This window comes from Phyllostomus hastatus, unplaced genomic scaffold, assembly GCF_019186645.2.
Source record: "Phyllostomus hastatus isolate PE091 unplaced genomic scaffold, TTU_PhHast_1.1 phas_contig_159, whole genome shotgun sequence".
Taxonomy (NCBI): Eukaryota; Metazoa; Chordata; class Mammalia; order Chiroptera; family Phyllostomidae; genus Phyllostomus; species Phyllostomus hastatus.
In genome coordinates, this window is record NW_025333640.1 from 36279377 (window position 1) to 36306573 (window position 27197).

The window sequence follows — 27197 nt, forward strand, 5'->3', positions numbered from 1 at the left end:
ACACAAATTAGCCTAAGTTATTTCCTCCCCTCTTTACTAATGAAGGCATAACTGTTGGAGAGGGGGAGAGAGAGCCTTGGTTTTAGCCATGCAAAAGTAATGCAGCATCACCCACAACCACGCACTGGAAGAGCCCACTGGATAACACAGTAACTGGTATACGTCAGAATACAATTCATCGATTCATTCAACAAATTACGTGAGCGCCTCCTGTGCCCCAGGCACTGTTCTCATGGCTGGAGGCACAGCAGTGAAAACACCAAGTGGAGCCCGCGTGCTAGTGGAGAAAGGCAACAAGGGCACGAACAGTAAGAACGGGACCTCTGACAAAGGGCTCTGCAGGGCCGTGTGAATGTGTGATGTGACCGGCTGACTGTTTTAGACGGAATGGTGGGGGGAGAGTCCCTGAGAAGGAGGCCTCTTTCCCCAACCGTCTCAACATTAGAACGAGGTCCTCATGTCAAGAAGGTCCCAAGGAGAGGGAAAGTGCAGAAGCCCAAGGGAGAACAAGCGTGGCCAGGACACCTGCAGCACGGTGCGGAGGGCTGGGTGGGGTTTGAGGTCTGAAACGAGAAAGGTGGACAGGAGCCGGGTCACGTAGAGAGGCCACTCGAACTGCATTTGGAGATCAATTAAAGTGGACTTGACTTGGGGCCGTGAACACACAATACAATGTGCAGATGATGTGTTATGGAATCACATGCCCGAAACCTATATAAGTCTATAAACCCATATCACCCCCCAAAAATTCAATAAAAAATCAGACTTAAAAAAAAAAAGAAATTCGTGAAAGTGGCAAGAATGCAGGCAAGAAGGAAACCAGTTAGGAGTTACTGGAGCGCTGAGAGATGGTTATGGCCAGACAGGGCAACAGCGAAGGTGGAGAGAATGGACGATGGGCTGATGCGGCCTCTCGGGTGGACGGGCTGAGAACGGGGAGGGCAACTGTTGTCCTTATTGGGTCACAACACTCACCTTTTTTCACGTATAATCAGTTTTCTGTGGCTCAAGGGGCCTTCCATATCTCCCATAATCAGAAAAAAAAATCCTTATTATTAAAAAATCATTGCAAAATGACTCTTAACAACATATTGGATCCACAGCGCTTTTTGGTTTTAAGAACCCAATGTATCCTCACATTTATTGCTTAGTTTGCCTTTCAAATTCTCACTGGAACAAGGAGAAACTAGCTCAATTGCTGCCAACTTGGAGGTACTTCCAAATCGATAGAAGCTCTGCCTCCAACCTGCTCCAGCCTACTGAAATTTGCACAGCAACACCAACCAATTATCTTCTGAACAGAAGTCATTATTGCAGGGATTTATTCTTTCGCTTATCTCGTTTTATAAAAACACAAAGCTCCAATCAGGGCAAAACAGAGCAATGCTAGCTTATCTAGTATACATTTAAGGCAGTAGTTTATAACCACACCCTGACACCTCCTTGGCTAAAGATTCCCTTATCAGTAAAAGGCAAAAGCCCTGTTTGTGGCTGCCTGGCCTTTTGTGGCTCACACATTTGGAAAACGCTGAGGAGTAAGTAATTGGTTTTCAGAGGAATGCATCTCCTCAGCAGCTCCCGGGGGAGGACACTGCAAACCAGACGGTTTTCCCAGATGGCACAGTCACAGAACGTTCCTGGCGGCTGCGCTGAGAACAGTGACAGCCGAGAGCCACAGAGATAACAGAGAGCCGACACCACTGTAGTTTGGGAAAATGCCGAAACTGTCCTTGGACTCATAGGTGCGTACACGTTTAAGGCTCTGAAAGCACAGGTATCACTCTAGCTCTCTGAAGCATTGGGACTTATAAAAACCCCACAAAGAGAAAAATTTTTTTTTCCATCCATAGTTTTATGTGACCAAATATTGAACAGTTTCCTCAAAAATCCTTCTTCAGATAAAGAAAGACGCATCATATTATGCTGTAAGGTTAAAAAGGCAAGAGACAGAAAAAAAGTATGTACAGTATGAACCCACGTGTAAAAAAGAGAGCATGCGTACTCACACATATAGAAAATGTGTGGAAGGATACACAGGAAACTGAACAGTTAACACCTTCCGTATTGCGTCTTTTGTTTTTAACAGTGCCTACTTTTTCACTTACATTTTTTTTACAAACAAATATCAGATTTTAGAATAGTGAATTTGACAATAGAGTTATATAATCAGAGAAAAACACACACATACAAAAATATTTAAAATCTTCTGTTAGGAAAATGCTCTTACATTTGCCCCTACAGAAATATATCAAGTCAGAATGTAACTGAGGTTACGTCTTTATTTCACTCAAGTAACATACGAGACCAAGAGAGAAAAAGTACGGATCGAATGAAAAACTGTGCAGAGCTGTAAAATAGGATAGGAGGGATTGGGGGAGCAACTCAGACAACTAACTTGCCAAGCGAGGAATGGCAGTCAAGTGCAAAAGCTGATTCAGAATCATGCACTTAAAACCTGAGGTTCAGTTCAAAGACATACTTACCTATCTAGAGAACCATACATAAATTTCAAGGTTTGGGCAACATCTTCTATCATATTCCGTAGCTGAGGAAGAGGAACTCTAAAAAAAAGGCATTAACACACTTGTTTATTTACAATACAATCAATCACATGATACTTACCTAAGAGACGCAGATCAAGTTTACAGCCTCTGCTCAGTTCCTTAGCTGGGCCTTCCTCTCCCTCTCTGACCGCCTATGGTACCTTTAGCTGCCACTGCATTTCATTTTTCTTCTGCCCGTGGGCCTCTCCAGACGTCTAAAGGCAAATGCTTCCCCTGCCACTGCACCCTCAAGTGCCCTATTACGGATGTCCCACAGTCCTTGTAAACCCACACCAGCTGAGCAGCCGAGCTTTCCATAACCCGGCCCGTGGGCCTTGGGCAGTCTCCCAGAAGGGTCCTATGCTATTCCCTGTGAGGGGCTTGGATGCCCACGGATTTCGGTATCCACGTGGGGCCCTAGGACCAATCCCCTGGGGATGGCAAGGGACGACCATAGCTCCCTTTTAGACAGAAAAGTACACACGAGCTGTTTCAAGACAGCCACCATCTAGGGTTTGTCACCGCACCATTATCCCTTCATGTGAAGAAGTTTGAACCCCACATTTACAACTGGTCAGATCTCTGTTGAAGGCTACAGTCACCTTCAAAACATATCCTTTCAATGTTTCCCACCGTAGCTTACTTTGGAGTTCCTGTTTGCGGTGTTAAAACATGTCCATAAATTGATACGCTTCCCCCACAAGAGGCGGAGTTAACTCCTTCCCCTTGAACGTGGGCAGGACTTGGAAACTCACTTTAGCTAAGAGCAAATAGTGGAAATGATAGGGTATCTGTTCTAAAACTAAGTCATAAAGTGTCTTGCGGCTTCCCCGCCCCTCTCTATGTTGGATCTTGCTTTGGGGGAAGCCCGCTGACATGTCGTGTGTGCGGAGGCTCCAGCAGCTGCACGGAGAGGTCCGGGTGGCGTGGGGCCGAGGCCTCCTGCGGTGGCCCTGAGCGTAAGCCGCCTGCGGGCTGTGTCCCGGGCTCCCGCTGGACCGCAGCCGCAGAGAAAAGGGAGCCGGAGCCAGGACCACCCAGCGAAGGTGCTCAGGGACTCCCTCCCCACAGACACACCTGTAAGATGATCAACGTTTCCTGTTTTAAGTCCCTAAGTTTTGGGCTGATTTGTTAAGCAGGAATAGATAACGAACACACTGTTATATAATGGAAGAAACCTGGTTAATAGGCATTAGTACCTAGACTATAGTCATAGCCAGAGTGTTCATTGTGTTCAGATTGACTGAAAGATTCGTTCACAGTGGTGTTCTCTAAAGCTGCAGCAGTTACATGCCGCCCTATTCGTTTTACATTTGATTCCGAATTGTTAGACAACCTGTGACGGTTCTATGGACCAACAGGAAAAACTGAAGTCCATATAATAGTTTCATAGAAATTGACCAATTACTTCTTAAAGTAGGCACATGTCTAAATTACAAGCTTTATAAAGCATTGAACAGGGACACAGAACAGTCTGCCAGGAGTTAAGTCCATCTCCTTGGGGCTGTTCTCCAGACTCCTCCCTCCGTCCCCCTGCTTCCCCTGTGCTAAGACACTAGGGAAGTGATCTAGTGCTCAGAATTCAGACGGACACTTGTTCAATTTCCAGTGCTGCTGCTTGCTGATTATGTGACTTCAGGCAAGTCATTTAACCTTCTCTTTGTTCTACTTTCCTCATGTATAGAAAGGGGCCAACGGCCGTCAAGTCCATTGGAGCTGATTTTGAAGAATAAAGGAGACTGGTTTACGAATGTAAAATACCTAACACAGTCCCTCGGTTCACGGTCACATCATTATCAATATCAACCCTGCTCTGACCTCCAACTATCAAAATGAAAAAGATATACTTAAAAAATCCAAGCAAGTTGGAGACCATGGGAGACCATGATAGCACGATAAGATGTACTATTAGAGAAGTCACTTTAGGGTTAAATATTCCTTATTTTGCCAAAGGTGCTCAAGACCAGGGCAAACACCTTTTTGCTGACCGCAATTCAAAGTCTCAGTAGCAAAAAACTGTACACGGGCAAACTCCTAATTACGGTCTCGTCCAAAGTCGGCCAGAGGACACGCTTGTCTCTCAGTTGCCTCCACCTGCCGGCCATATGGCTGAGAAGAGTGAATGACAGCTCCCACCTTCACCAGGGGGCCCTTCTGGCCCCTGTCTGCAGAGTTCTTACCACAGGGACACTCACAGCCATTGCACCAGCGCAAAAGACCTTCAGATTGTACAGCTGTTTCAGGAGTTCGCAAAAATGTCGAAAATGCCATAATTTTAATGAAACAGACTTTGTAAGTAATATTCGAGAAATGGCTTTTTAAGGTAAATAAAAATCTCAACTTACTCTTCAGCAGGCAGGCCAATTAACAATAACTTGTCAGATTCTTTCCAATAAGCCACATTAATTTGTTTCCCATTTAAAAGAAGGGATGAGCTAAGAAAAAAATAGAAAGTCAAAATAAATTTAGAATATCTATAAACGTTATAGAACTATAAATAGTCATTCAGAAAAGATTGCATATAGTATGATTTAAGAAACATATGTTTAATAAGCATATTTCTTTTCATATCCCTAACTGCCAAAGAATTGTGTAACAACAAAAATATATTCTGAAATAGTTTTTAAAACCCATAAAAACTAAAAAAAAATTAGACATATTACAGGAAAAAAAAAAAGGTTAGAAAGGATCCTGCACCTTGCAAACATTATGCTAAGTGAGAGAAGTGACAAATAACCACATATGATGATTCATTCACACAAAATGTCCAGAAAAGGGGAATCTACAGACACAGAGCCCAGGTGAGTGGGGGCCTGGGGCTCGGGGTCCATGGGCCGATAGCTAAGGGTTCAAGGTTGCTTTCTGAGGTGACTGAAATGTTCTAAAATTGGATCAGAATGCTTGGGTGTATCTGAGAATATACAAAACCACTGAATTGTATGAAATGTGAACCAGATCTCAATAAGGCTGTTTTTTAAAAAAGGGGGGCTTGCAGCCTGAGTTTATGAGTCCAAATGTAGGCAAAATGTATACACCAAATGGAACCTCCATTCCTAGTGTCTAGAAAATTAGTATTTTCTATATGCACACTACATTAAAAGTCCCACAGCTAAACATGACTTGTGTTTAGAAAAACAAGAGAATTTTTCTTCTTGTTATTTTGTAGATCCTACTTCTTATAAAACCACAGAGGTGTCAGAAAAATGAAAAAAGAAAAGTTGAAGCACAGGAAATCTGACATTTTATCCGTATTTGAGGGCTCTTAAATTTTGAGACAAACTTTTTTTGTAAAGTCAAAAATTGTTGAGCCCTGGCTGGCGTAGCTCAGTGGACTGAGTGCGGGCTGCAAATCAAAGTGTCGCAGGTTCAATTTCCAGCCAGGGCACATGCCAGGGTTGCAGGCCATGGCCCTCAGCAACCGCACATTGATGTCTCTCTCTCTCTCTCTCTCTCCCCCTCCCTCCCCTCTCTAAAAATAAATAAATAAAATCTTAAAAAAAAAGAAAAAAGAAAAAAAATTGTTGAAATATTAAGGAAGAAAATGTTTTATAGTTCACAAATTTATTTTATGAAAAGAGAAACCAGTCCCTAAACAAAACTTAAGAGCTTTGAGGTCCCTCTTCCTGTAAGTTAACTGTGGCTCTTCACGGTCAGGGCTGCATAAATCCCTGTGCAATGGGATATTTTGCTATATAACTGATGACATGATGTATTTTATTTTCCCAAAAATGATTTGACCTCAGTCTTGCTTATCCATCACTGAAAAAATGTGCACAGATGACACTGCATTCTGAATATGCCTCCTAAAAGATGTTGTTTTCTCTATCAGTGTTGTAAGAACTATGATAGAAGAATACAGAATAAGCATTTAGTCAATTTTACCAACCACAAAGGTACTACCCACCCAGAAAGTTAACAATCAAGATAAAAACATGAAAAAGTCCTGGCTGGCGTAGCTCAGTGGATTGAGCTCGGGCTGCGAACCAAAGTGTCGCAGGTTCAATTCCCAGTTTGGGCACATACCTGGGTTGCAGGCCATGACCCCCAGCAACCGCACATTGATGTTTCTCTCTCTCTCTCTTTCTCCCTCCCTTCCCTCTCTAAAAATAAATAAATAAAATCTTAAAGAAAAACATGAAAAAGCCTAGACTCATCATAATGCCATACTTAGGAGATATCTATCACCTACATGAACTAAATTCTAAAGTGCAGGTCACTGGCCCAGCTTTGTGAATGAAAACATACCCAAACACCCAGCTCTGCAGTGGTGCTGGGAACCTACACTTCAAACACACGACTGGACGAAATAACCTGGCTGAGAGACAAAATATCTGCAGATAGATCTATATTACATATCTGTACATGTAGATTTATCTGCCTATTTGTATAATATGTAATAAGTGTATTTGGATACTGGAGACTTCTGTAGCATTTTGTCAGAATCAAGGCAAAGAACTGGAAAGAAAAAGAACTCAAGCGAAACAAAAACCAACCATTACCTAGTAACTCGTGTCCCGGTTACACTTTCCAGCATGTCGCACAGTGTGAGAAATATCCCTCTCACACTCTTCAGTTTCTGAGACGCATCGGATGCTGGATAATGGTAAAGGATTTCCTGCTGTCAAACGAAAACAGACAAAAATGACCACACTCCCCAAACATCCCAACCACTATTTTTTTGTCGTGGAAAGTTCAGATTTTGTATTAACAAAAGAACATCAACAACAACAGAAAGAATCCTTTCAGCTTCAGTGGGAGCTACATTCAAACGTAAGAAGAGAAATATGCCTGGAATTTGAACACATTAACTGGCATTTAAAATATTACACTTGGAAATAAGGTAGAGAATATCAAAGTTGGTCACAATACCAAAATATATACTGAGTGGGACACTAATTAACTGGAATAATTTCAGCTGATTTCAAACCACATTTTAAACTTGAATCTCCTTTATAGGAAATTCCAATAATTTTCATTATATTTCAGTGTACAAATATTTTTACCTTCTGTAGTCAATATTTACATAGATACCACATGTAATTTTTAGGAATATTTAAATTTAATGACTTTCACAAGATAATTTTTGTGATTTTTTGTGAATTCATGATTAATGATTAAATCTATATTTAAACCCCAAACAACACTGAAATTAAAAAGTTTCATGGAAGAGGACATGGAAGGATATTAGAGTGGTGCAGATGGGGAGAAAGAAGCATTACGATATTATAAAATTGTACCTGTCTTAAATTGGAAAGAGTTCGCCCACTACAATTAATCTGAAAGAAATCTTTAAAAGACAGCACATGTCAAATTATGGAAAAATACTAGATCTATAAGATAATCACAAAATGTTAACTACTTTTCTACTTCCAAGAAAACCATGCTCTCAGGAAACATGCAGTTTTCACAAAATGACAAATTCCGAAATCAGGATGTGTACTGTGCCAGAACTGTTTGTTACACGAAGGGGTGAATCATTCTGGACCTCACGTATTTGCTGTTACTTAAAGCACTGTGCCATTCCTCTTACAAGGCAAATAAAAAGAAGGCAAAACAAAAAACTTCCAGATAGAAACCTTGGAGAATGCAGAGTAGCTTCCACTAATACAGGTGAACGGCAATATACATAAATATTAATATAGCCACTATAAAAGCCCAATCTCCTGAAACATTACCAGATCTTTTCCCTGGTTCTCTCTCTCTCTAAAGAGTATTCTATGCCTTGTTTTGATCTCTTTTTACAAGAAATAATTATGTCACATGGTGTGTATGTCCTGGCAACTTTTAAATCAAAAAAGTATAAATAAACTGTACACATCTGCTTTTTATACTTATGAATAAGCACATTCAATATATGCAACTTGCTATGGAATAAGTTGGCCAAATACACTCTGCCTAACAACTCCAATTTCCTCACAGTGTTTCTAGTGTAAAAACAGTTCAATGCTTTATCTCTAGAAATTAAGTCGGATATTAAGGTAAGATCTTCTGTTATGTCTGCGTAATGCATTTAAAACGTGGCTAGTAAATAAACGTACTGCATTTAGCCAAATAACAAACACCGCTGGGAACAAATAACCTTATTTCCTTTGATACTTTTGGTTAAGTGATTTCCTTTCCTTTTTTTTTGGTTAAGTTCCCAAATCATGCAACTCAAAGAAAACAAGCTTTTCTGAAATATGTAACTCACGTGAAAACAAAATGACCCTATGACCCTTTATTGTAGAATAAGTCATTCTGGTAAAAAAAAAAAAGGTCCTTTAAGAAAATCTCTATTCCCACTGCCCGCGGCGACCGGCCCCAGGAGCCTGGCTGTGAAAGGCCCGGCTGGCCCCACGATTCCCCCGACCGGCTTAATTAGCTGCGTTTGCCAGCACTGGTTAGCAGCACGCATGGGCGGCGGCGGCTTCCACTCTATTCAGCGAGAAGAAAAAGCCTCTGCTGAACACGGTGTTGATGCAGGGCTGTCCGCAGACCGAAACCTGCTCACTGGGAGACGCCGGCACACTTTCCCATGGGAAGACGGGCAAGGACGACAAAAGGCCCCAGCAGTACCCTGCTTGAAGACAGCCTGGCCAGAGGCAGGGCGCTACCATCCCAGAGACTGGTTGTGTTTTAGATAGTAAACGCTTCAACTTCTCATTTGTTCTAAAGATACCAAGGATTAACCAGGCATGCAAGAAATTAGGATAATTCACTGTAGGTCTTGCATGTTTCAGAACACAGAAAAGTGACAAAACTACGAATAGGCAAATCCCTACTTTCCCATTCCAGTTACTGACTAAATTTTGATACATGAAGAAGCAACACATGGAAATACACCCCTGGGATAAAATGGCTTTGGCACTGAGAATACAGACTGCGAGGATTTCAAAAACAAAGAGATGTAAATGAGGCAAAAACTTCTCAGGTCCCACTTCCGCTCCGAGCAGAATCATTATGGTGAAGCAGATGCCTCGAGAGACCCTTGGGCTATGAAACAGCCAGATGCACGGTCAACGCTCGCCTGTCTGAACTGCTGGACCTGAAGGAAGTAGAGAGGTTTCCAAGGACGTCCTCTCCACACCCCTTTCCCCACCACTGCAGAGCAAGCTGGGGCCGCAGCTGGGAGTGCTGAGTGTGCCAGAAAGGCAGAGGAAGGGCTGTCCCGAGGGTGGATGCCTACGATAGCTTTGATCAAGACCCTGAGCGTTGGGCTAGTGGCTCAGGAGGTGAGCGAAGCCTAAGACCCGTGTGTTAAACCCAGAACCTTGAGTGAGGCTGCAGTGCCCAGGTCAGTGGCAGAAGCAGAAGCAGCAAATTCTCTCTGGAGGAACGCATTCCCGGTTTATAAACACAGGGCTCCCAAAGATAAAAGCAAGCAGTAAGTTTAGCTAATGACCTCCGGGGACATAAGAAGGCATGCCACCGCAAGTCAGAGTCCCCTCAGGACTTAGAGATAGTGGGATGGGCAGACTCAGAACAGAGAAGAACTCTGTAGGAAATGCTTAGAGAAACAGAGACTCACTAAGAGGAGCAAGCAATGAGACTGCCAGGAGCAGCAGTGCAGACTTTCAGAAACTTCTAAAAATAACACCGTGACTGTTAAAATAGAAAACACAATGGAGAGGTTCAAAAACAGTATGAACAGAGCAGAATGAAGAAACTGGATGAAGAGAATAAAAGACATTCCTTACAGAGGAAAGACTGACAGCAGACTTCTCAGCCGCAAGCATGGAAGTCAGAAGACTAAGGAATTGCTATCTTTGAACAGATTGGAGAAATCGCTTTGTGCCTGGTTAGCCTAAGCAAGACCATGTCTCCACCTCCTCTTCTTCCTGGCCACACAGGAAGCCTGACTGCACTTCTCACCTCCTTGCATCAGGGGAGACCCCATAACTAGCTCTAGGTGCTGGGACACGAGCAGAAGCGATGGTGCTGCTTTGAAGCCAGCCCTCTGGAATGTGCCATGGGTCGCTGCATGCTTCCTCCCTTCTTGCATGCTTCCTCCCTTCTTGCAATGGCCAACTGGAGGCCGAAGATGCAGCAGAGGACACAGAAGCTCTTGGGAATAAGGGAACCACTAGATGAACTGCATCGCCAGGAACATTTGCTTTGAAGTGAGAAAATTATGTTGAGCCGCTGAGACAGGAGGGCCAGTGGCCTCTTCTGACTAATTCAATACGGAAGAAGGGGTGAAAACCACACTGACAGGGAGGTACCGAAAACAACTCATCACACACATACTTTCACTAAAAAGAAATTCCTAAATACCTGTTTGGGGAGAAAGAAAAAGCGACCTGGTGAGCACAGTCCCAGATGTGAGGAAGAATGGTGCACGGAGAAATCGGTAAGCGTGCAGATAAATTTAAAGAAGGCCCATTTCCGGGAAACACGTGTGAAACGTGAATTTGATAATACATAATTTATAGTTTATAAAGTATACACTAGAATAATAATTATTATTAATAATAGTACAACTATGCCCAATTTGTGGGATGAAAAAATGACGGCACTAAAACACCGGAGACAACAGCGTGTGGGCGGACGGGGGTGACTGCGGCGAGGGCATGTGCAGGGCCTTGCCTCGTTTTGGAAAGGGGCGAAGACCGTGTTTACCTTTAGGATGTGTGAAGACAAACGTGATAAAATGTTAAGAGTATTCACACAAAAACAGAAATAGAGTACAGAACAAGAATAATAAGGACGCAAGCAACCAAGCTATCACGAAGCAATCCGTGCAAAGAGATTTTCAAAGAAGACAGCAGACACAAATTCACATCTCCACGAATGGATTCGTTGAGCCAGTCAGTTGGAAGAAAGAACGTACCGAGAACAAAGACACGGAGTGACCGAGAAACTGTGTCTTCTTCCCTTGGAAGACTACGCAGGGTCGCTCCGTGTTTCCCTTGCACCCGGCGGGGACACTCACCTCCTCCTTCGACGTCTCGGAGTCCAGCTCCAGGGTGAGATACAGGACGGCGTGCGGCGTGTGGAGCACCTTCTGCTCAGAGCCTCCGACCTCCTCTCCCCAGAGAAGCTTGACCAAGTCCCCCTCAGTGTTCAGCTGCGCCTTCTTCTGTGTCGGCTGCGCTGCTTCCTTTTTCACGGCATATGCGTTTTCAAACGTCAGTTTCACCTTTGCACATTAAAACAACGTGTTGGTGTTGGTGTTGGTGTTGATGTTTCACCGAGGGGAAATCAGCTGCGGTTTTTGCAAAGGAGGCTCTGTACACGCACACACACACTCTCAGGCATGCACGGCGTGCAGCGACGCCTCCTGGCAGCGTGGGCTCCTGGGGGGCAGGGGCCGCGCACTCTGTTCACGGTCGTGTCTCGGCTCCGGCCCAGTGTCCTGCACACATTATCCCACGAACAGGAAATGCTCCAGAAGGACAAAAATCAGTGCGATCTGACAGTGTGGGAAAGGCTAGCACCACATTACAGGCACTGGTAGCACCGACTCGTCTGGGGAAAGTGATGGAGGAGGTTCAGGATTAAAAGTGACCTCAGTCAACCAGAACCGGCGCTCCTTCCAAGTGAGGTGAGGCTCAAGGACCCTTCTCTTAGACATCCTTTAGAATACACGCTGAGGACAGTGAAGAACCATCAGCGTGCTGGGACCTGGCCCACGGCCCTAAGAAAGATTATCTATCAGTTGTACCAGGGCGGTTCTCATTTCAAGGCCTGATGTCAAACCAGACTGGTCAGCGTCCAGGATGTGGAAGGGGCTTCCGCTCCTCGGCTACCTTTCCTTGGAAAAGGAGAGATGCCGCTAGGGTGGCCAAAGAGAACTCGCTCCTTCCACAGCACCAGTGTGTGCCTTGACTAAAAGTAGTTTTCACTAGAAGGCTGAGTATAAAATTAGTATATTTTGGGGGGAGCAGAAATATGAAGCAAATTAAAAAAATAAATTAAAAATACAGATTCTACATGGGAACAGTCAAGATTTCTGTGATGGAAACTGACATATGGTTAAGGTGAGGAAGAGTTGAAAACACACTCTTTCAGGAATGCATTCAGGATGTGAAAACAGTGTTTGGTATGCGGTTTTGGCCCCAACGAGCAACCTGTAAGCATTACATGGCCTGATAGACCATCCTCTGAGGGTGGCATCTGTCGCGGTCGGTGATGCTCAATATTTGTGTGCAAGAAAACAAATACAAACGTAAGCGTGAACACATAAAACCCTCGGGCAGGCTCTGAGGAAGTAAACGGCTGGGTGGGCGGGGGCTTCTCTTATCGGTGAATGATTTAGGAACGTCCAAAAGAAAATTCACGGGAGCCTTTGAGGGTGTTCCTTGGAAATGTAAGAAACCTAGAAGTTGGGGAAATCCTGAGCACAGACTTTGTGACAGCACAGACAGGACCGACGGCGGGCTCTGGGCTCAGGGGAGGCCTGGAGGCAGGGAACCCTGGCTGTCGGGAGCACAGAGGAGCGGCAGACACCCTAGGGAAGCAGGTGTCACAGAGACGGGCTGGGTCTGCGGGCAGTGCTGGGAGCGCAGGAGGAAGGCGGCCCCTGGAGAGAGAGAGCAACCTCAGAACAAGAGAGGCAGCCTTCCCAGCCCTCTCCAGCCCAGGTTCCCGCAGCAGAGCGGTCTGAGGACAGGGGCGTGATTCCCCAGCAACGACAAAAGGAAACGACTTGTAGGCTTAAAGTAACACTTCACCCATCTTACTTCAGGCAGCAGCAGCAGCAGCAGCCTAAAATGTAAGAGCGGTTTGCTGTGCTTCGTGAAGAACGGATCCTGGAAGACCAGCGTGACTGTGACACTTGGCAAACGGCAGCGCTTCTCTGCGGTGCGAGGGCCTGTCCCCGCCGGGACAGACTCACACCAATGCACACGCCAGAGGGCTGGCCGTTAAGATCCTTCGGGGAACTACTGTAGCCACCCTTCTTCTGATTTAAGTCCGGTGGGCTCTATAACTCGAAGATAATTACGCTTCAGCAAGACATTCTGAAGAAGCTTACAGGCTAAGTGCTGGAAGCGCTGGGAGACCTGGTTGCCTCGATAAAGTAATAAAGGGTGAGACAGACAACCAAATTGGGAGTTAAGTGCTATTTTCCAAAAGGGGGTTGATACATGTAAACGTTAGGATATTATGTGTTTTGCAGGAAAAAAAAAACCCTTTAAAACAACTAAGATCGTTAATATGAAGCTTCTCATAAAAAAAGTTTCCTGTTCTTCCACAGAGATGAACACGTGGCCCATTTCACGGTTCCCCACCTCCTGTCTCCCTCAAAATGGTTTTGGATTTGCACAGTCTGTCCGTCCTTCCTCTCCTCCTCTCCCAGCATGGGAGAAGATGCGCCTTTCTCAGGTCTGAGGACATCTTCTCTGTAACTCATCACTTCCAAAATCTTGTTGTTTTAATGTTCCTTCATTCTACGTCTGTCTGCAACCCATCCCATTTAACAAGCACCTTCCCTCTCCTCAACCCTCTGCCCCTTCTGGGCAGTCTCACTGAATTACTTCGGATGCAACCTGGAAGGCACCTTGGACTCCTCTCCGTCCTGCAGGAAGAACTATCCTCTTCGCCTCCCACCTGTCTGAACGGAATCCCCTCCTCTTGTGCATCCTCAGCCAACACCTCACCTCAACCTTCATCGCCTCTCTTCCAGACCGCTCCAAAGCGGACCACCTGGCTGCCCAGCCTCCGGTCCCACCCAGAACGATACACTCCTAAAATGCAAATCTGCTAAACTTTTAATTTTACATTTCTAAAGGTAGCTAAATTGAGAAAGGGAGAAATGGAGGGAGGGAGCAAGGTAGACAGACAGACGGACAGAGAGAAGGAGAGGGAGACTGATTTAACAGAAGGCGGTGAGTACAGGGAAATCCTATTTCTTAGAAAACAAGAAATTTCATCATGTGTCCTCGTATGTCAGAATCTCAGATCGGGTGCAGATCAGATTCTGATTTGTCAGGGGTTCTGTTCCCCCGATCAGTCCCCAGAAGCGCGTCACCTGCTCACCACCACCTGACGGAGTCTCTCGGCCGTCGGAAGCACAGGTCCTCCTCACCCCTCAAAAGGGAGAAAGCCACTTCCTGAGGCCAACAATGGCAGAACATTCTTACATAGGAGGTGCAGCACTGTCACAATACATCTAATGACCGGAAATGCCATCCCTGATACAAAAATATCAACGCTTGAAGTATCAAAATCACTGAATATGAAAGAGATTTATTTTCACCTATAAAGAATGAAACATAATACAGTAAATAGCTAAACAAAAGCTCAGGGGTAAGGCTAAACTAGGTTTAACAGAAAAATCAAGAGAAGAGCATGGTTTTTAAAATAAATAAAGCCACAGAAAAAAACTTGATAGCAATAATGACTTTAACAAGTCAGAGAACAGACAGTTCCATGACTGTTTAAAATGACTTTTCTAGGAACTGGGTTTTCATCAGCACAAATGGTAGTTATAATGGCAAGTTGGTCAATATGTATGTTTTTATTATTGTTCTTGTTCCTGCTTTACTTAGGATAAGTTTTATTTGAAAATCCTATCTCTCACTCTTTCTTTAAAAGATATTTATTTATTTTTCAGAGAGGGGGGAAGGAGGGAGAAAGAGAAGGAGAGAAACATCAATGCGAGAGAGAGAAACATTGATAGGCTGCCTCCCGTGTGCACCCCAAACCAGGGACTGAACCCGCAACCCAGACATGTGCCCCGACTGGGAGTCAAACCCACGGCCTCTAGCTTTGCGGGACGACGCCCAACCCACTGAGCCACACCAGTCAGGACATACTGTTCTCTTTCAAGAACACGCTCCAAGACCTAAAAATGTTAACGAGATCTAAAATGTTTTAAATACCCAAGTATGTAAGTAGAGCTCACCCATTAAGCATGACAATTTCCAGAATCTTAAAGAAAGAAAATAGCGCAAGACGCACTTAACCTATGTAATTCATCACAAGGCCCAAAGAGCGTCCGTACCTGCATAGGTCCGGCAATGCAGGACAGCACTCTCTCTATGTTCTCAGAAGTCACATCCACGTCGTTCACGGCAACAAGGACATCGCCTGAAAAAAGAACAACAGCAGAGGAGAGCTGTGTGAGTATCCCCAAACCAGAACGACCTAGAATTGGGACATTACAAAGCATCTATTCCGACCTCTTTGAAGTGCAGTGGAAAATACGGTGCAGACATTCAGGGGCTTGTCCAGGGCTATAAAGCTCATTAGTGGCAGAGCAAATCTCCCACCACACTCTTTCCTAAACTGTAATTCAGCCTAACATTGCACCATGACTGAACACAACCTATGACTATTTAAAGACAGGAATATTCTCATTTTTGAGACAATTAGAAGAATTATGTAAGCCCAAATGACAAACGGAAAATTTGTAGCATAAACCAAGTATCTGCACATAACAAAACCGAATCTAACCACTTACGCCCGTAGTAAAAAAGTTCAGCTGCAATTCAAATAAATCCTTGCGGTACGCCGTAACTCAATACGCTGTGGTGCTCACTGTTATGGCTCTGCGTCTGCACACAGCCCTGTGTTTCCAAGGCCCCACCGTATCAAAATCCACAGCATGTTTTGGTAAAAATCTCCTTTGAAATGGTTTTTCTTTAAATTTGTATGTTTATAAATTTGGGGGCTTTGATATAAAAAAAGATCAGTCTTAAGATGGAAATTTACTTTCACATCACAATTAAAAGTAGTAGCAAAACACCAGTAAGCTATAGTAATAGAAATATATACATAACAAGGTTATTTCTCATCATAAACGTATCATTAGGGATCTGATCAAATAATTCATACTTATCCACTCATTAATTCATCCAACAAATACTCATTGAGCACCTACCGTGTGCTAGGCACTGCAGATAGAGAACTGAATTACACATAATTCTCTCATGGAGGTTAATATTCTTTGGGGAAGATGGATAATAAACATGTATATAGATAAAATAGTGTTGATAGACAATTCTCCACTTAGATAGACAGGTCTCTCATGGTTTGCACATCTTGCAACCCACAGCACTGAGAGTCTTTGTTCTGGCTTATCCTTTAAGGATGCTTGCATGAGGGGGACCCTCCATCCAAAAAACTGGAATTATCTTCTGGAGGGCAGGCCCCTTGTGATACAGGCTTCCTCCGCTAGGTAAGTGTTCTGGGAACCCATTTGTGTCAGTGTACCAGCTGGTGTTATTGTGAGAGGCTGTGTCTGGCTTCAGTGAATTTATTTTTTGGAGACTCATTCAATGCATTTGCCCATTTCATGATGGGTGATTTACAAGTGCACCTGCCCACAGTTTTTGACCCAAAACAGCATGACCCCCCATGCCCCACCCTCCCTGTTCACCTGATCTTACCCTAAGCCACTTTTCTTGTTTCCCTGGATGAAAAAAGTCTTCAAAATGAAATGCTTTGCCAGTGTGGAAGAGATGAAACCAAAAAAAAGGCAGAAGCACTAAAAGGCATTAAAATGAACGAGTTCAGAAAAGCATTTTGAGCAGTAGAAAAAATGTCTCGATAGGTGTATTGTATCAAATGCAGAATACTTTGAAGGTGACTGAAGTTTAAACATGTAAGAACATGCAATTTTTTTATAAATAAATTCCGTGTTTGGGTGGACCTCCCTTGTATACCGAACAGCCTTGGGTGACAAAGACAGTGTCTCCCTCCAGAGAAAAAGTCAAGTTTGTTCAACCTACAAACTGTAGGGACAGCATTCCCTCAGTACCTTATTATCAGTATTTGTTCCTTACAGGAGATTCACGTTCCTTAAGGTCCCCGTTCCTCTCCCTTTGATACGACTCACTACAGGTGTGTGTGCAGGGTCACCTGGCCCTCTTCACATTGCCCTGGGAGCGAGGGCTGGGGAGCAGGTGGAAGTGCTGTCCCATTATCTCTGCTACCCCTCCTCTCTGCAGCCTCCCGAGCTCTCCCCGGCACTCCAGCACAGGGGAGAGCCGGGCGCAGAGTGAGCGGGCGGACCTTGCAGGTCAGTGCGGGAGGGCCCTGGACAGCCTGCCCCAGGGCTCCGGCTGCTCGGTTCACAGTTCTGCAGGTGCGGGGGGCGCTGAGGCACCGTGACGGCCGACCCCAGCAGCCCTCCGCGCAGCCCGGCCACTTCTCTTAAAAGTAGGAACTTGCAAACTAAACTTCCAACTTCAGTTTAACGTAATGGTAGGGGGAAGCAGCGTAGCCATTTTTTTAAAAAAAATAGGAGATTAAACAAGTATACTGTATCAAATGATTTGTAGCTATAGATTTTTTAAAAGAAACAATGAAGGATACTGGAGTATTGACACAAGACAAAACCACCTCTACACCATCCTATCTATGGGCTCCGTCGTCCACAGGATGATCGGAACACCTGCACAGTGACACCATGTAAAACTTGCTCCTCTAAACCAAAACTCCGTTGGATGATGTTCCAGATGACTCTTCTCCGAACCCCGACGAATGCAGTCCTGCGGCTGAGTGTCACCTGAAAGTGTCGTGTCCCTCAACCTCTGAGAGTGGGAGACAGGTACCATCTTAAAAGATCCGAAAATACTTCTTAGAGTTACATGTAGTGAAGTATCTTTAAAAGGAAAATTTTATTTCTGTAGAAGCCGTGTCACATCCGCTTCTCCTTCTCCCAGGGATTTGCCTCCTCGAGTGTCCTGAGCCTGTCGTGAGGCGACTGGGAGGAGGCAGGCGCCCGGGGCATCACGTCCCGGCAGCTGGCAGCTGCATTCATGGAAAGTTCTTTCTCCACACGTGCAGGGGACTCACCAGGACGCACTGTCCCATTTCTTTCTTTTTTTTTTTTAAGTTTTTTTTTAAAGATTTTATTTATTTATTTTTAGAGAGGGAAGGGAGGGAGAAAGAAAGAGAGAGAGATAAACATCAATGTGCGGTTGCTGGGGGTCATGGCCTGCAACCCAGGCATGTGCCCTGACTGGGAATCGAACCTGCGATGCTTTGGTTCGCAGCCCGCGCTCAATCCACTGAGCTACGCCAGCCAGAGTGTACTGTCCCATTTCAATGGCTGAAAGGAATTCAGCTGTATGAATTGTTTTCAATTGTTAAATAAGAAATGGTCTAGGGATTATTGGTGGGCAGGAAAAAGAAGAAACATTTATCAAGAGATACAGTCGAGGATCAAATACAGCATAAAGAGGTGAGATCAGTTTATCACAGTGCTTACATCAATTCCCCATTGTAAAGTTAATTGTTTGGGAAAACCTATCAATCCTTTAGCATCCGGCAAACAGCAAATGCGTCCCGAAGGGCTACTACATGAGGCACCACGGGCCATGAGAATATGCAAAAGTTTGTTTACTGCTCTGTTTGTGCCCTGCTCTGTGATACTACATGAAACGAGTATACAGTTTAAGAAATTACTTTTGAAACAAATGACACATAAATGTAGGGAAAAGAAAGAATAGGTCTTACCAAAACAAACAGAAACCACAAAAAAACTCCAACCCACTGTGGTAGAGTAACCATCTGCCAAAGATATCCACATTGCCATCTGGGAGTGCATTACCCTGCTGTGGCAACGGAGACTTTGCAGATGTACTTAGTTAGGTTAAGGGCCTTGAGGTGGGGAGAAGACCCAAGTGAGCCCAAGGGAGGGTCTTTATAGGAGGGAGACAGGAGGGCCAGAGTCAGAGAAGAGAAACTTGAGGGTGCTTCACCATGGGCTTTGAAGATGCAGGAAGAAAACTGCAAGACAAAGAACACACGTGGCCTCTGGAAGCTGGCCAAAGAAAGGGATTCCCTGTGGAATCTCTGCAAGGAACACAGCCCCGTGGGCACTTTTTTTTTGTGCAGGAAGAAACATTTTAGACTTCTGACTTCCAGAACTGCACAATGATGAATCTGTGCCCTTTTAAACCACTGAGTTTGTGGTGATTTGTCACAGCAGCAGTAAAAATGAATACTCCCTCCTAGACACAGAAAGCAGTGTTGGCTAAGCACGGACTGAGAGCCAGGGACCACGAGTGTTTCAAGAACAGAGATGACATAAAATTATATAATTTTAAACTCAAAAATCAGCTGAGCTCTCCCCTGGCCTAAGCAAGGCGGTGCACCCACATGCTAAAGGCACTGAAGCACTTTAGTTTCCTTCCAGGACACTGGGCCTGGCGGCATGGCACCCTTAATGACATCATCCCTGTCCCAAGTGTCCCTGCGCAGTCCAGAGTCTGTTCAGACGCCGGTTGTAACTCTGTTTGATCACGTTCCTCACCAGGCACCTCTAACTACACCTCGCAGCAAACAAGGACACGAGGACAGACGGTCAGCAGAGGCACTTACCGATGAACACCTGGCCGCTCTTCATGGCCGGCCCTCCCGGCAGCAGGCCGTGCACCACCAGCCTCTCCCCGCCGGCCTGCTTTCCGCCTCGCCTCCAGCTCCACTTGGTCTGATGGATGACCCCAACCAGCACTTCCAGGAGCTTGAGCTGCTCTTTGGCTTTGGTGACCGTTAGCTTTTTGGGGTTCACACACACGCTCACGTCCTTGTACCTCTGCTGGACAAGGACCCCTGTTTTCTGGTGGGACTGGTGCTTTAGAATGGAGACTGGGCCGCTGTCCTTGCTGTTCTTCTTATTGTGGCGCTTGGGTAAAAGTCGTTTACTTTTTAAAATGTTGGTGAACCGCTTGAGTCTGGGCTCATACTTTTTCCCTTCCCTGTCATCATCCTCTTTGATAATGATCTCGTTTTCGCTGAACCGGACATGGTTCACCACAGGTGGCTCGGGAAGCAGGCTTTCTTCCTCGCCCTCGCTCAGTTCCAAGTAAAACAGCTCTCCGTTTTTCTGCACACTGTCCAGCCACTCAGGCTCAAGGTCACTGTGGGGGAAAAAAAAGATAATCTGAACAGCAGCAGAACATACGAAGAGCAGCTACGTCTTCCTGGCGCAGGGGTGGGGATGGGGGCAGGTGCAGGGAGGTAGGAGATGTGAAAGTTTCTTGGTTATTAGAATCTCATTATCCCTAACTCACTGCGAGCACCCATAGTTTATTCTGGAGGATGCTTTTTGTAGCACCTTGAAGAATGGGTTTTGGAGAAGGAATTTAAAAGCACTGAAAAGAAAACAAAAAAATGAGATGGTCCCCTTCTAGAATCTAAGTTTTTGTTTCTTAAAGACATTTAGTTCGGCCCCTGTGTGGTTGTTACTCACACCACACAATGCCACTGGGTGATACTTCACATGAGTAGTGGATCATGCAATTATATTCACAGACATGAGCCACTTGGAAATTCTACATACAAATACACTGTTTGCAGAGAGATTTTTCAGTGTGGCTGTCCTGTTAAAATGAAAGCTGAAGACAAGTATTGATAGACTTTGTTTAATCGTACATCTTCAAGAAAGAAACATTCCCTTCACCGTGAATAAAAATCGTTGCTGAAAACAACCAGTATATAATCACAGTTCATAATAATCACTTCTATAGCCTATTATTTCTATAAAACTCCTTTTTACAAGTAATTGCAGTAGGAAAAGTAAACCACATATTACATAATTCATCATGTGACTGTTAAAAAAACCTTTTAACTGGGAAGTGGGCCACTGAAAGAAATAAAATCATTGACACTAAAAGTGACTGACACAGCATTAAAAACATAAATACTCATCTTAAGCTGACATACCTCATCAGAAACTCTACCCTGTTCAATGTTACAAGCACTGACTTTTCAAACTGCTGTTCTCTAAAGCAAAACTGGCTACAGTGGAAAAACCACCAGTGGAGAGAGTCTCTTTGGAAGCAGGAGCTGTAATACTTTGGCGTGAAAGGGTGTAATTTGTGTCCTAATCGTTCAATCAGAGACGACAGTTTGGTTTTCTGCAGCGTGTACCAGCAACTCTCGTTCCTTTCACTTAAGAGTCTCTTTCCATGTACTGTGAAAATCGGTCCAAAAAATGCACTTTTCTATTACTCCACGCTGAAACTAGCCACTGCCTCGGGCTGGGGTTGGGAATTAACACATAGTTTTCAACTATATACAAAAGGTGCAAAAAGGGCACAACTAGCCCCAAATACCCAACCCAGTACTTCTGTGGCACTTGTTGGTTCCCAGCGTGCGGCATCGTTTAGGCCCTGGGTACCACCTCCTGCAGGTTATTAGTCACACGTTAGTTGTTTCGACCACCCCTATCTGTACCTGCAGAAGTCAGTATTTCACAACTGCACTCTGCTCTCAGGGGACAATCTAAACAACTGTGTTGCCACCGTTAAAACTTCCTGACAGCAATGTACCATAATTTGAAAAGCCACAATATAAATACCATGATGACACACAACTACTTAATGAAGATATAGATTGATTTAAACATTGAGCGAACATGTTTGTTTTACAATCCCAAATCTCACTCTTTAATCTGGTATGGTATTTGCATTACAGGCACAATATATGACCCAAATGAAACATTTCCCCCATCTATTAAATGTGAAGTTTATTTGAATCCCTAAAATCTAAACGTGAAACCACTTTTTGGTTATGATTTAAAGATCCGTGCAGGTTGTGTGTGTGTGTGGGGGTGGGGGATAGTGCTCAGGGGGTGGCCTTCGATCACGGAGCAAATAAACAGAGCCAGGCACAAGAGTAATCTAGAACTACAACGATGAAAACATCAGTTCCCTCCCTTGTCTGGTGGGGAAGAGGAACTGCACAAGAATTCATGACAATACACAGGGTAAGTACTTCAGGGGGGTCATTGAGCTTAGCCAGGGCTTGAGGGTGAGGTCAGGGGGGACTCTCTGGTAGATGAGACCCCAGACATGAGGTTTTTTTCCTCATGAATTTAATCTTTATTGTATATTTTTTTCTATTACCATTTAGTCCCCTTATACCCCTCCCCCCAGCAAACACCACACTGCTGTCCACCGGACTTGAGATTTAAAAGAATAAGGGGCCAGGCAGGGGAGCCTGAGGAGCAGAAGGAGAAGAGAACTCCAAAAAGAAGTAAGAGCACAAGCACAGGCCTTGGGCAACAGTCTGCGTGGCCTGCGTGGACAACGTAAGCTCGTAAGCTCGTCTGCGTGGCCAGAGCTTAATTCGGGACGTGGGGGTGACGACAGGAAGAGCAGCCGAGTCCTGATCTTGCAAGGCCTTTGGACCATGGCAAAGGGTTTGGGCTTTGTAGTGGAGGTAAGAGGGCATCGATGCCGTTCAGGTTTACATGTCAGCTATCCTTGGACACAGCTACTTTGACTAGGGGGCAGAGACGGATCAGAGGTGCCTGAGGCTCAAGACAAGAAGCCATTTAGGGGGCTTTGTTTGTCCCCCAAGCAGAGACGATAATGAAGGCAATGGTAGAAAAAAATGAAAAACAGGAAAAACATTTAAGAAGTGCTGGAAAATCCCCCAGACTGTGAGACTGATTAGGTGAGAGGACGACAGAGAGGAAAGGGTGAATGTTGACCAGATTTCTCGCGGGCGACTGCTTTCACGCGCCCGTTCACGCACACAGACAGACGCACAGACCAGTCCCACACAGACAGGCTGCAGTCGCCACGCAGGGCGTCTTCCCTTCCCGCATTTCATGGCACAGTGTTAAAATCCTATGTTCTTATAATCACATAAAAACACATAGGGGTTGTTTTGTCATTGTTTTTAAAAAGTAGACATGCATGTTTGTATCGTTTTCATTTATCAATTAACAATACAATTTAGAAATCCCTAATGGCTGCATTAAGTGTCCACATCAGTGATGTAACACATTTCGTTATTCACCGATTGATGGGCTGTGTGTTCGGTTTCCAGTCCCGCCCCCCCACCATGCCCAACAAATACAGTGATCACCTTTACAAGACTGTGCACGTAGAGATCTTTGTCCAAAAGACCAATTCAAACGTCCAACACAATGAATGAGATCCATTTTCCCAGCCTTTAGGTGGAAGAGGAAGAAGAAATTTTTTCTTCTTTAAGAGGAAGAATTTAAAAAAAAATTACAGGAAGGGAGTAGAGAGACAGGAATAAAGGCAGGAAATAAACCTGAGACTCTGCAAAAGAAGGCGACGTATAGTGAAAAGACAATGAACAAAGAAGACACGGAGACATGGGTTCTTTGTGTAGATAGTCCCCAATCCAGGAGAAGAAGCTTAGTCTCTCCTCCCCTCGAGCACAGACTGGACTTAGTGACGTGTTTCCAAAGAACAGAGTGTGGAAAGTGAAAAACAGTAAGCACTGCGGAGAGACCTGGCTGACATCACCCCAACCAAGAGATGCAGGTTATGAAAAGCAAGGCGGGACCAAGAACTGTCGCAGACCAGAAGAGACTAAGGAGACGTGGTCACGAAATGCAATTCAACATCCGGGACTGGATCCTGGGACAGAAAAAGGGTGTAAGTAGAGGAATGGTGAAATAAAAAAAAAGTCTGGAGTTTATTTCACAGCACAGTACCAATGTTAATTTCTTTGCATTGAATAATGTGCCATAACTGTGTAAGATGCTATCAGCATCAGGGCAAACCCACTAAAGGATATGCAGGAACTCTACTATCTTGGCAGCTTTGCTGTAAATCTAAACTTACTCTAAAATAAAAATATACTTTAAAAAAGGAATTAAAACTAGCAGTTTTAATTCCTAGCAGTTCATTGTAAAATATGGGTCACAATAATCAATATTCATATAAATACTCTTTCCTCTCTTTTCCAAGATGCCCATGGTGCAAGCTGCAAAGTTGTCATTGTGTACATGTGTCTCAGTGAGGTTCTTATTTTGTTTAGTCTATTTTGCTCTAATCAGAAACAACCGTATAGTTATAGTCTGCTCCAAGTTTGATGGATCTATATATATATTTCCTGAATTACAAAATACTTTGAAGTAATGAATTTTCCTAACATAAGATTCTCAGATGGCTCACTTCCTAGGAAACATGACTAGTTTACCTTTCAAATCTATCCAAATTGGGGTGCCCCCGTTGAAATCAGGTCTCCTGAGTTCCCATACTGACAACACTCAGCTGTGTGGCTATGAGCAAGTGACGGATTCTCTCTGAGCTATAAGTGTATGATTTTAAGATGCAGACAAACCAATACTTTGAGTCTTACTGTCTATAGCTCCCATAGCAAGACCTAATGGGTTCCATGAAATTCAGACTTCCTTTCTGGGCAGCTTTGATTGATAACCATGAATTTTCTAATTATTTTTAAATAAGCACAGTGGTAGATTATGCAAAATATGTGATATTCTTAAATTTGTTCAAGTCTTCAAGAATGTGACCTGTCCTCATTAATTAAGCCTTTAGAGAAGGAGTATCCAGTATTTTGGCATCCTGGGCCTCACTGGAAGAAGAGTTGTCTTGGGCCACACATAAATACATTATGACATGTAATCACACACCAAAAAAATCTCATAATGTTTTAAGTAAATTCACGATTCTGTGTTGGGCCTCATTCATAGCCATTATGGGCATCGTGAGGCCCATGGGCCACTGGTTGGACACCCCTGCTCTAGAGTATATTAAGTAGCTATTAGTAATGATTTTCCTCCATGTTTTTAAAGACAATGAAAAGTGTTTTACATACTTACAGATGACAGTAATTGCCAAGTAATTGTTACTCCTAAATACATATAAAAATGTCATCCTAAAACTGACATAGATGGCAGTCCATTACAGCGTGGGTTGGTTGATGTTTTGGCACCTGGACCTTTTCAGTCTTTGTCATTTCAAGCTACCACTAACCGACTTTCAGCAAGTTCTTAATCCATAGTAGTAATGGATAGATTCCTTTAAAACAGAGGCAGCACTAAATACTATGAATCAAAGTAACTTTTTCACTATTATTAAGGTTAAAAAAAGTGGAAAGCGATACTTAGGTATTCTGTATTTAAAAAATTACATTACGGTAAAAGAAAACAAACAAGAAAACCATGAGGATATATAGGAAAATATAGGAGAAATACCCCCAAAATGTTAAGAGAGGTGGTCCCTCACTGTGAGACTATGGGTGGATTTTCTTTCCTTTACACATCTATTTATTTTTATAACAGGAAAAAACTACATACTTTAAATAGTTGTCTTATAAAATGTGTAGGGTGTCCTTTCGCTCTCAGTACTGATGAGGTTGAAGTCACAAACATCATGATGCTAAAAAAGCAAAAAGACACCGACCGCAACAGGGCAGTTTTACGAACACCCTAACAGGGGTGTCAACTCATTTTCACCGGGGGGCCACATCCGCCTGGGTTGCCTTCAGAGGGCCGAATGTAATTTCAACTCCTTAACAGTTACGGAGTAGTTACATTAATACAGTCCTAAAATTATTTTGGCCCTTTGAAGGCAACTGCAAGGCTGATGTGGCCCCCAGTGAAAATGAGTTTGACACCCTTGCTCTAACAGACAAACCCTCATATACTATGGAATCCACCAGAAAGAGGAGAGACTCCTCATCGGAGAATCTTAAAAAACCTACAGTAGCAAAGAATGGGCACTTCATTTCGGCTCATGATATCACACAACTGAAAGCTGGCACAAATAAATCCGCTTACTATAGAACAGCGATCTTCAACAGATGCGCTGCAAGAATTTTTCAGACCTGCAGTACCTGATTATTTAGTCAGGGACACTGATCTCCTTTCCTTTAGATCGCCAAATAAAAAAAAATGACAATACAGCCAACACAACAATAGCCATCCAGAGTAAATGAATCAAAATTATACCTATTTTTTTTATCAGACAGGCAAAAAAAATTTTTTTTCTTGGTGTGCCCCAGAATTTTAACAATTAGTTTATGTGTGCCAAGACATGAAAACGGTGGAAAATCGCTGCTATTGAAGATCACTGAATCCCAACCACCCAAAACTCCGCAGTCCCCCCCAACCCACGTGCACCCTCCACTCTGAGCACTGAAGGCACGGATTTCATTGTCCCTCTTCCAGAACCTTACTCGTAATCGCTACTGGCGGACGAATAGGAACCCCAGTCGCTGGCTCCATCATCAGGATCACAGTCCTCATCTTCTTGCGGAGAGGAGTCTTCAAGGAGCCCCTCTGGGCTCTGACGGGAACCGCACAAAGCCGCAGTCGCCATCAGCAGAGATGCAGCAGCCACAGTAGAACAATTCAACTTTCACACCCAGTACTGGCCAGGGCCGCCATGTTTCCTCCGCTAGAGACGCGGCACAGACCACGTGATTACCAATCCTTGGCTGCAATTGGTGGCAGCTCAGGTTGCCAAGGAGACAGGGAAGCTTCCCCGGGAAGACTAGGAAAACTGAAAGGAGCCAATGAGCTGAAATTTCTGGGAGGGCGTGTCGGAGGAATGGAAGTAGCTAAAATTCCGCGTGGTCTCCTCTCAGCGCACGGCTCTGGTGCAGTGTACTCAATAAAACAGGTGGGGATCCAGTTCCCCCCTCTGCGGTTCGCACTTTGTTTCTGCGCCGAAGAGCTGTCGGAACCTTAGAGACGCTCAGCCTGCGTTTCCTTTGCGATAAAAGAAATTACCTTCTGTCTTTCCTCAGGGCTTCTACGTCTAATATGGGAAGGGATGCTGTTTAGCAATACTCGCCAGGTGTTAATGCAAATACGCGCCATTGCTTCTTTGGTTTTCCTATTGTTCCGCATTTGTAAACATTGCTCCAGTTCTCCCAAGCAGACATTGTAGACAGGCACTTCAAGTAGGTGACAATATTGAGAAATCAGCTGTGTGTTCACCTTCTAAGTCAAAATTTTATAATTTAATAAAGCGTTCCCATCACTAA

The 27197-nt window shown here is 44.2% G+C and overlaps 1 protein-coding gene across 1 annotated transcript in view; it reads right to left on the reverse strand.

The window, feature by feature from the left end:
• The window catches only part of INTU (inturned planar cell polarity protein), a 46257-nt gene extending 19662 nt beyond the window's left edge, over positions 1-26595 (reverse strand). The window contains exons 1-7 of the mRNA XM_045830685.1: positions 26385-26595; positions 19797-20335; positions 15469-15554; positions 11455-11661; positions 7043-7161; positions 4889-4978; positions 2484-2561 (exon numbers count right to left, since the gene is read on the reverse strand). Coding sequence (XP_045686641.1) covers positions 2484-2561; positions 4889-4978; positions 7043-7161; positions 11455-11661; positions 15469-15554; positions 19797-20335; positions 26385-26527 — 1262 coding nt within the window. The 5' untranslated portion in view covers positions 26528-26595. The remainder of the gene's footprint in view (positions 1-2483; positions 2562-4888; positions 4979-7042; positions 7162-11454; positions 11662-15468; positions 15555-19796; positions 20336-26384) is intronic.
• Positions 26596-27197: the final 602 nt, after the last annotated feature.